At 43.1% G+C, this 9,933-nt stretch overlaps 1 protein-coding gene across 2 annotated transcripts; it reads right to left on the bottom strand.

Annotated features, from left to right (window-relative positions):
- Positions 1-198: 198 nt before the first annotated feature.
- gpnmb (glycoprotein (transmembrane) nmb) lies at positions 199-6,450 on the bottom strand. Of its 2 annotated transcripts, none has more exons than XM_084031968.1 (12): positions 6,206-6,450; positions 5,053-5,208; positions 4,813-4,974; positions 3,893-4,066; positions 3,639-3,800; positions 3,203-3,526; positions 2,864-2,926; positions 2,496-2,687; positions 1,595-1,700; positions 929-1,149; positions 727-817; positions 199-591 (listed from the first exon to the last, which is right to left on the bottom strand). In XM_084031968.1, exons 1-12 carry the CDS (start codon positions 6,273-6,275, stop codon positions 438-440), a joined length of 1,875 nt encoding a protein of 624 aa, XP_083888094.1. In that variant the 5' UTR covers positions 6,276-6,450; the 3' UTR covers positions 199-437. The 2 variants fall into 2 exon arrangements, with proteins under 2 accessions (XP_083888094.1, XP_083888095.1); XM_084031969.1 differs by having other exon boundaries at positions 4,834-4,974; positions 6,206-6,449.
- Positions 6,451-9,933: the final 3,483 nt, after the last annotated feature.

Genomic DNA, 9,933 nt, shown 5'->3' with positions numbered 1-9,933 from the left:
TTTCATACTTAACTATTGATTAATACTACAGTATACGGCACACTAATGTAAACAACAAAAAAGCTTTTGGCACAAAATTTGCAGGAAGTATTTTTTTTTTATCAGAAAACAGTCATGACTTAAACCCAATTAATCTCCTAGCAACTACCTAATCCAATAATGTGCCAGAACAAGGATATGAAAAGGAGCATTGCCTCAGACATTTAACAGCCTCTTTAATAAATCATCCAATCATATACTGCTTTAGCTGTAGCCAAAACGTTCACAACACAATTAATACTCAGACAAGCCATCAGTGTTATTTACTAATATTTCTCTACAGACATGTGCTATCTTGCCTTTTTAATTATTAAAATTGGGTACATTTGTCAATTGTGATTTTTCTATAGAATCTTCGCCATTATGGGTCGAAGTGCTTTGGAGCAGCATCATCGAGCCTACAGAGGGCGTCTCTCAGTCAGCAGGTGATGGCTCTCCTCACAGGAGGGGAAGAGGGTCTCCTTCAAACGCACCATGCGACCTCCGACCCCAGCTTTGCGGCAGGCGTCCTCCACCAGTGACCTACGAATGGGACGGTACACCTTGTAACGCCTGGGAGAGAGGGACGAGTGAGATAAGGGATGAGAGGGAAGATTTGGTGGGAAATATGAGACGGGAGGAAATGCCACTTATGTGCATTAATAAGCACATACTTTTAAGATTTCTTAGTTGTATAGGACTACTCACTTGCAGACCATATAGGCGATGAATGCGAAGACGGCCACAAGCACAGCGGTTGAAGAGAGCACCACCTCTGCTGTGTGTGAAGTCTTGGACACTACAAGGACAGACACGATCAGACAGACAACATCAATCTGTCTACTTCCTAAAAAATTAAAGAGATTAGATTGTGAACAGGAATCAGATTAAAAATATTTGTGTAACCCACCAGGAGTATCCTGGGACTTGTTGATGGTGATGGTGGTGCTGCTCAGGGTCAGGGTCCTGGAGTCCCCCATGGTGATGTTGACACAGTAGGTGCCAGGCTCCGGAAATGTTCGCCTGAGACGCACTTCGCACTGTGTCAACGGCGGCAAGTCATCGCAGATAATGCCACGCACATGAGTGCAGGTGGGGTCCGACACAACGGTGCAGGCTGTAGTGGGGATGCTGAAGGAAAGATGAAGGAGTAAATAAAACCACCAATCCTTTATCTTCTTTTAATGTACTATAGCACCAAATCATCAACATCTGTAGAGAATAGAAGGTTTTTAAATGTCCACAAATGAACTGTGAATTGTGTTATGACTTTACTAATAAATCTCTAATTTCCTAGTTTATTATTATAAAACTTACTGGGAATTTGACCCCGTAATATAATTAAAATAAACGTATTACTTAATTCCCATTTAACGGCACACTATTAATCTCTGTGTTTTTATGGGCTAGTAATGTTTATTTTATATGCAATTACTAAGAGGGAAGAGTCACTCCATGACACCTGAACTACTGTCTCTCTGGAGGTACAATTTTGGATTCAACCCACCAGCAGACAAAAGAAACTCTAATATAACCTGAGCCTGTTTAACATTCATTTAAAATCAATAGCACTCACTTGCCCAGACATTTCACCAGGAAGCTGATGTCTGTGTCGGTCAATCTGGCAGCCGACACATCCACAATGCGGCTGTTTGGCTGGCTGTGCAGTACGTTCTTGGGCTCTGCGGAGAACAGATTCATGATTCAAGTGTTTTTAGATGTTTAATCATCTTCTTATGACATTAAAATGATGAAGCTGAACGTTTTATAGTGGAAGGTGATGTGTGTGTGTGTGTGTGTGTGTGTGTGTGTGTGTGTGTGTGTGTGTGTTTGTGTGTGTGTGTGTGTGTGTGTGAACTACAATCCCCCCATCACATGAAAATGTGAATATGAAATTGGACATGTTTTTCCATTTGAGTTGTGCAGAAATCCCTACAGAATTCAACTTGGGACACAAAAGGCTACTTTAATACGACTACCGCTGATTGGCTAGTCGCCCTGCCAGCTGGCTGACTGGAGCTCTGTTCTCCTCAGCGGAGCTGGACAACAGGCTCACTTGTTTACTCTCTACGGTATCTACTTGTTGACTTGAAAATTTACAAGGTTTAGTTACATTATAGTTTAAGAATGGTATTTGACTTTTTGAAATCATTGAGCACAACACTTACTTTACAGGCATTAATCATGTTTGCCATGATTACCATCTTAGTTAACTTGATAAACCACCTGACTGACTGACCAACGCTGCAGCCATATCTCTAAATTAATTATAAATTAAATGTTGAATTGTAAACTGATCTCATGTTCAGTATAGGATCATACTATTAAAATAATCCACCACTTTTTCCAATTATGCCTTAAAGCCACAATGTGCACAATTTAAAAATGTCTGACTTTGGCGCCATCTGGTGTCTGTTATGATATAAAAGACACCTTGAGACAGACAGCAATGCATGTCTCTTTGAAAGTCTACTGACCAATGATGGTGATGTTGCCCATGAAAGTCCCGTAGGCGTAGCGGTAGCACTCGTTGTTGTTGAGGCGCCGGGTGCGGAGCCAGGCTTGGGCGGTGGGGTCGGACTCTGGGGAGATGGGCTCCGTGGTGGGCATGCCTGTTTTCATGGAAGTGGGGAAGGAGGATGGAAGGGGCTGGTTGGTCTTGGGTGGCGCTGAAAGAGGAAAAAAAGTGACAAAGTATTCACTCTCTTGACAAGAATTTCTGTACGTGATGGAAGTATAACTCGGTCTTCATTCATGTTTAATGAGCTCCCGCTCAGATAAGCACTTCCTCAGTCTGCCTCACTCTCGTTCTCTCTTGTAGAAACAAAGACGCCGTGGAACTCACCCTGAGTGGTCTCCATCCTGACAGTCCCGGCGTGAGTGCCAGGAGGTGTAGGTGTGTGAGCCTCTGGAGGAAAAGACACAGTTATGACACATCTAGTTGAGAGGTAGAAGTGACACTTCAATGAGCTCTGTAGGGAAGGTAATTTCTTGCTTTGTCTCGTCCGTCAAGCTGCAGCTTGTGTTAATCAAGGCATGTTGCAGTTACTAAATAGTCCCTGAATGAAGATATCAAAGAAGAAGTAAAACCAAATCTGACATTGAGCAGCCTGATTAACTTTAAAGCACTATATCAGTGTGTGTGTGTGTGTGTGTGTGTGTGTGTGTGTGTGTGTGTGTGTACCCGTGGGAGGTGGTGGCGTGGTGCTCGTCCGAGTCGGGGTTGCAGGTGTAGGCGGGCACTCTATAGGGAACGCCGCCTCCACTCTCAGCTTCACGCTCATGCTCCCCAGGGTGCTGTAGGCATGTGTGGTCACCTCACGGTGCGTCACCAGCTGGTTGCCATCTTTGAAGTCCCAGAAGTAGTCAATGGCGGCCGCGGTTTTGAGGTAGCCACTGGGGTCATGGAGCTGGACTTTGAAGACCACGTTCTCGCCGCGAAAGAAAACATTCTGCGACTGGTTGACCGCGGCCTTCTGGGAGATCTCAACTGCCACCGGGATCTTATCTAAGAGAGGGTGTTTAAGGAATGATGAATAATTAATTACCTGGTTTCTCCTTGTTTGTGTCCGTTTGTCTGAACCATGTTGAAAGTGCTGAATGTGTATGTTTGTCTCCACCTGTGACGTAGAAGACGGCGTTGTCAGTGGTGAGGGGGCTGTACTTCCTGCGCTCACGTTTCCTGTAGACCATGACCTCCATGACCTCTGCCCCCAGAGGGATGTTGGTGGTGTTTATGGTTAAACTGGAGGAGGAACCGTCACATGTCTCGTAGTACTGGCCTGGGACGAACAGAGAAGACGGACGGAGAGTCAAGGCGGTCACTCCTTTTGTTTTTGCGTGTGTGTGAGTCGGTACACCTGCGCAGCCTCACCCATTGCGTGCCACACGTAGACGTAGCTCTTGCGGCTCCAGTCGTTACTCTGAGGGAAGGGCTTCCCATCGGGGAACACGTTGCATCTCTTCATGTCTGTACACTTTCCGAAGCCGTAGTCGTCCATCCAGGAAGTCCAGTTGTACACGTAGCCGGAACGCACCTGTCCATTGGCTGTTCAGAAGAGAAGAGAGAGAGGTTGTCTTATTAAAAACATGTCTACACTATAGAGATATACAGAACTAAAGCTACAGTCATTTATATTTTTATATCAACGATGGTTCAAATGACTACTTGTAATGTGAACGGGGTCCCATAATAATCCCTCAATACTGCAGTTCCACTCAGCTAAATGTACCGTTTTATCCTCTTTCAGCTCACTGCAACATTATTGTTTTGGTTCAGTCTTGCCATCCTTGTTTCTAGCAGCAGCAGCCATTTTTTTTCAAAAGCAGAATATCCTTGATAAATTCCACTTCAAACTCCAAACAGCAGATACACAAAGAAAGTGACTTCACCGACTCTTGAGGGAAGCACCAGCTCTTAAATGCTCCACTATGTTCACCAATCAAACGGAGATAATGTGAGTGAATATTGTACTTACATTCACCAGGTGGAGAGAAACACAACTCCAAATGAATGATATTGGGGCTCTTTGTCTGCTGGATGTGTTAATAGACAAATGTTCACAATATCAACTTTATAAAGTGATAATATCGATGTGATATCAGTGTGTTGTGCTGCCTCCAAGTGGCCAAAAAATGACTGAATGCTTCTTTAAGTGTGTACGGGCAGACAATGTCTTTGATGACTACATTCCTGTGGTAATGTGGCTGTCCGATGTGATGCTGTGGTGTTTTGTGGAAGGCAGTGATATCATGTGTTTGGGGGCGTGGCCTGGCCTTGCTTTTTGGCAGCACCTGAGGCCTCGAGATCCGTACCGTCCTCACAGTGCTCATCCCATACAACGTCCCCATTGGCATCCTCCTTCTGGCACGGAGGGTACTGCAGCTTCGCGGTGAAGGAGATGCAAGAGCCGTTGAGAGCCGGACTGTCGCTGGTCAGCTGAACCTTCGGAGTACCTGCAGAAAAAAGTGAATGTTGAGGTGACAAACTCAAACCATAACAGGAAGAATTCAGAGGCATTGGACTTTACTCACCTTTATGGTGCGTGAGCCCTTTTGGCTTTGGGTTTAGTGGAGGGTAGAGATAATCGTCCCATGGGTTGGTGTCAGGGTCCCAGCCAGGGATTGGGGGAATTGGAAATGGTATCTTCCCTGATAATTCATGCTTGTGGGGGAACATGTCCCGGTATGCTGGAGAGAGAAAACAAAGAGTGTTTTAAGACTCCTCTTAACATCAGGAATTACCTCAAAAGCAAAAAGAATTTTCAATTCCATGTCTGCAATAAGTCATGACTTTGAATGAAAAAAATCTATGATGTGAAACTACTAAATAATAATGATGAGATCAGTTTTAAAAGAAATAAAACACATAAACACACAAACCAAAAAAAAGTGTGGACATTTGGAATAACCCTTTAACACTGGCTGTTCTGTGAGTGAGGTGATCATTATTTTGATCCCAGATAATATAGTAGCTCCCCCTTTGATGTGAATCCGTTTCTATCTCCTTTATGCAATTATTATATTATTCTCTATCCATGCCCATGTCTCACTCTTAATTTGAGAGTGAATAATTTATTTTGTCAGAAGGAGACAGCTAATTCCATCCATGTGATCGGATTAAAGGTAAAATAATCCAGATATTTGTAGGAACGTGTGTACAGGTAATCAGTTCATCACAGACGTTTTAAACGTCAAATGTTGTAATAATAAAACAACATTGCTTTTGTTGTTTACATATTGATGACAGGAGTAATCAAAAAATATGTTTTATAATTGGTTGAGGGTTAATTTTCTCCATTGTAATCTGATATGACACCACTTAACAATTGATGTTAATTAAAAGAGATCAAGATTATATATTTATTCCGTTTTCTGGCCGGAGAGCGTCATCAGGGCTCGCGCTTTAATTGAGCTCATGGGACTCTGAGAGTTGATGACTGACCAGTTTGGATAACAGAAACTGTGTGACAAACATCGAATCACACTTACTAACTGCTGCGACACAACACGTTTTAAATCAAGGAGAGTAAATCATGCCTGTGATTTCAGTTTGAATATATGAATTTCTAGGACATTTAGCAAATATATGATGAGTCCTATATCAAATCACGTCAGACTCAAAACAATAAATACTGTATCATAACTTCAATAAGATAAGCGGAGTGAGTAAAGCAGCAGAACTTACTTTTGCTTCCATTAGCTTGACAGACAAAACAGACACAAACCAGGAGGAAAACGAACCGCAGGGTTTCCATTTCGACTCCTCAGCAAGCAAAAATTGCTCGTCAATATATTTCCAAAAATCGCCTATCCACCTCCCCAAAATACCTAATGATAATAATAATGTGTTCACCCTCAGTCAGGGTTTGTGCCTCTCTCTCGCCCTCTCTCTCTCTCCAAGTACTTCCCCCTGTTTGTCCCGATGTTCAATAATTTAATCTGGGGCCCGCCGACCTCACAAACATGTGATGTGTCCTAACTGGACGCATCTCATCCCTTATTAAGTCTCCTGGGCGCAGGAAACTCATGAGAGACGGGGTGCGCGCGGACACGCTATTTGCGCACGCTCCCTCTCCCTTTGCCCTGACAGGGAAATTGTGAAAGCTTTTATTTCGAAAGAGTGTTTATTTATTCACTGATCTAAAGTTGTTACATGTACCTTTTATTATTTGCATATTTTGTATGTCTCTTATTAAAAAAACGACAAATGTCTCTCCGTACTTGTACTTTTGATGCGTCATCTTTGTCTTCATCTTTGATGATTTTATTCTGAAACTTGCTGGACCGAAATCATTATTATTTCACTGCACATCTAAATAAAAAGAATTTCACACGAAATGCATGTTGTCAACGTTTCAACAAAACTCCACTTAATTGAACCCTTGCCCGAATGGGGACATATTATTTATTAAAAGGGACGCACGCGCCTAAATGAGTTGGATCGGAATCAATCAAATGTGGCCTAACGTCATTAAATAATTGTATAGATGTGATCGTGAGTTATCTTTCATAACATTAAACGTCTTGTGACAGCTGAGCACATGACGGAACTATTTGATAGATTTCGTCTCATTCCGTCTCGTCCAGCTGAGTCACGGTGAGGAGCGCGCGAGACGCGAGGTCCGAGCGAGTTCATTGCGCCACAGCCGCGCTCCTAAAAGCAGAAGGGCAGCGTGTGATGTGCGGCCGAGACGCTCGTTCGATTTCCAGTCGCAACCCTGCACGTGATCGACGTCATTAACGTCATTAACGTAGCGGGCATCTCGTGTCACGAGGAGGGTTTGGAAACTTCGGACCGACGTCCAACGCACGATGACATTTTCTGTTTAAAAGTCGAGGAAAAATAGTTTCGTCAAGAAAACCGTACGATTTTAAATGTTCAAGATACTAATTAAAATCTTAATTGCTTATGAATGCGAACATTTGGGAGATTAAATCAATTATTTGTCACTGATTTGAAGATGAATTGAAAAACAAAAGAAAGAAAAATTGTTCCACGACTTTCGTAACCACCGAAAAATTAGCTGCAAAGAGCTTTTATTCAAAATACAAGGCGAGCATGATGACATGTTGTGTCTCTCGTGCTTCATGATCCAGATGTTAAAAGTTTAGATGATTTATTTGCAGCTGTTTGAAATCCAAGGAGCTCCAGAATAACTCTTTGCGATCGTCTGACAGACTTTGTTGTCATTTCTGTGTTCCTCTTCTTCAAACACACGACTTACTAAACTGTTTTCATGCGTGTATCATCATTATAAACACGGAGGGACGTTCTGAAACACAACATCAAACGTTGTTCATTCAATCTCCAAGACGACTAAGCAAATCCACTGATGAAGGCCATGGAATGTGGCTGAAAGCTCCAGGAGAAATCAGGTAAGTGGATCCTGAGTTAAGACCTTTTTTTTGTCAAATAAACATGAATTGCAGGAAAAAAAATCAGTTAAGATCAATACTGCTAGTCCTCCATTAGAGGGCAGCACCACTCCGCAGCTCCTCTAAGTATGTTGGAAAGTTGTAAAAGTTGGTGGGGCTCCTCCAAGACACACACACACTCACACACACACACACACACACACACACACACACACACACACACACACACACACACACACACACACACACACACGCACACATAGCAAGAAACCAAGTGTTTTTCTATTATTTGATGTTTTTGTCGTGTTGTGAAACATGATGTGACAACGTTGAATAGTTTCCTATTTCCAGTCAGTTGTGTTGTGCTTCTCTGTGTGGCCCTCTTCTCTCCTCAAATTATCTCTTAACAAGGTGCCTCAGATCCTTGATTTTAATTCTATTTTCATAAATATTTCCCCCAGGATTCTCTAATGGTCATTTAAAAATGGTTGCTTTTATTTTCGGTGTGGTGATTGCTGTAGGTCCTTCTCAGAGATTGCTGTTTACAGCGGGCATCCATTGTTTCCAGAGCCAGAGAAGTAAAACTATGAATAAAAAAAAGTCCTGCATTTAAATGTTTACTTCAGTGAAGAGTAAAAGAGAGGAACTATCAGCTAAATGTGCTTAAATTGACTTAACATCTGTCCAAGATGCTTTAAATGCTAGCATGATGCAGGATAGGTCAAGGAATAAAAATGCTTTTGATCTAAATTCTTATATTTTGTGAGTCAATCTGCGTCTGCGGCTAAACCAGTAACATTACTACTAGTAAAATAAATGTAGTCCTACAATGATTTCCCCTGAAGTAGAAGAGCACAGTTAGTAATATAGAGTTGGGTTGCATATAAAGTATAGCCATATTTTTCATCTATTCATAATGAATCTATAGCTGTTCCAGGCAAATAGCCAGGTTGTAAAACAGAAATATGAATGAACAGCATTCCATAAAAGTCCCTTTTATTTTTCTCTCTCTCTCAATCTTTGTTTCTCTTTGTGTGTGTGTGTGTGTGTGTGTGTGTGAGAGAGAGAGAGAGAGAGAGAGAGAGAGAGAGAGAGAGAGAGACAGACAGACAGACAGACAGACAGAGAGACAGAGACAGAGAGAGAGGATGCATGCAAGTACTTGTCGTGCCTTCTCATTTACAGCTCTGGATTCTAGTCAGATGGTGGAATGCAGGCACATTCCTGAGCATGTGGACTGGACCGAGGACCCGAGGCATGTGTGGGTGTGTGTGAGTGTGTGTGTGTGTGTTTGTGTGTTCATAACTGTGTTTGTCCATGATCTTTTGGTGTTTATGTGCGTGTCTGAAAGTGTGCTGGCAGTGGAAACTTCAATTCGGTGTGTTTTGGCTGCGGGATGGAACATATGGGAGTGTTCACTGTGCAGCACTGGAAATACACAAAGACTTTCTTCCCTTTCAGTCTCGAGGCTTCGAACATATTCCCACAAGGAGACAGAAGTGGAGAACTGCATCGCCTCATCTCGCTCTCTTTCTGACCCTGTGATCTTTCATGTCTCTTTCATTTCCACCCTCTTTTGCAACACCCTCATCTCATTGCCCCGAAGTCCTCTTTTGCTCTTTCAACTTCTCAGACTGTCTCCCCAGGTGTTCCCCCCCCCCCCCCCCCCCCCTCCCACCTCGGTGTGTACTGTAATCATAAGCATCAGAAGCCATTCTGCCCTGTCATCTTGAGCTTTCTATTTGTGTAATGGGAGGAAGGCAGTGAGCTGCTTATCCCACCCACAAGGCCCGGACCAGACAGTCACCTCCATCAGGATGATCTGGCCTCTGACTGAGCTCCGCTGCACTGCCAAGTTGCATGCAGTGGGGCCTTTCACAGCTCCAGTCAGCCACGACAGAGCGCGTGAAGCAGGCTGACACAGATGGTCTTCATTTCGTCTTCAGTGACTTGACTAGAAACCGGAGTACGGTCTGACCTTTACTTGGCATCGCCATAAAGAAAATATCACTTCGCCTGGACTTGGAAATACATTAG

Source organism: Eutrigla gurnardus (assembly GCF_963514095.1).
Source record: "Eutrigla gurnardus genome assembly, chromosome: 17".
In the NCBI taxonomy this organism is placed as follows: Eukaryota; Metazoa; Chordata; class Actinopteri; order Perciformes; family Triglidae; genus Eutrigla; species Eutrigla gurnardus.
Note: the sequence above shows the minus strand (reverse complement) of the source record. Positions and strands in the feature narration are given on the sequence as shown.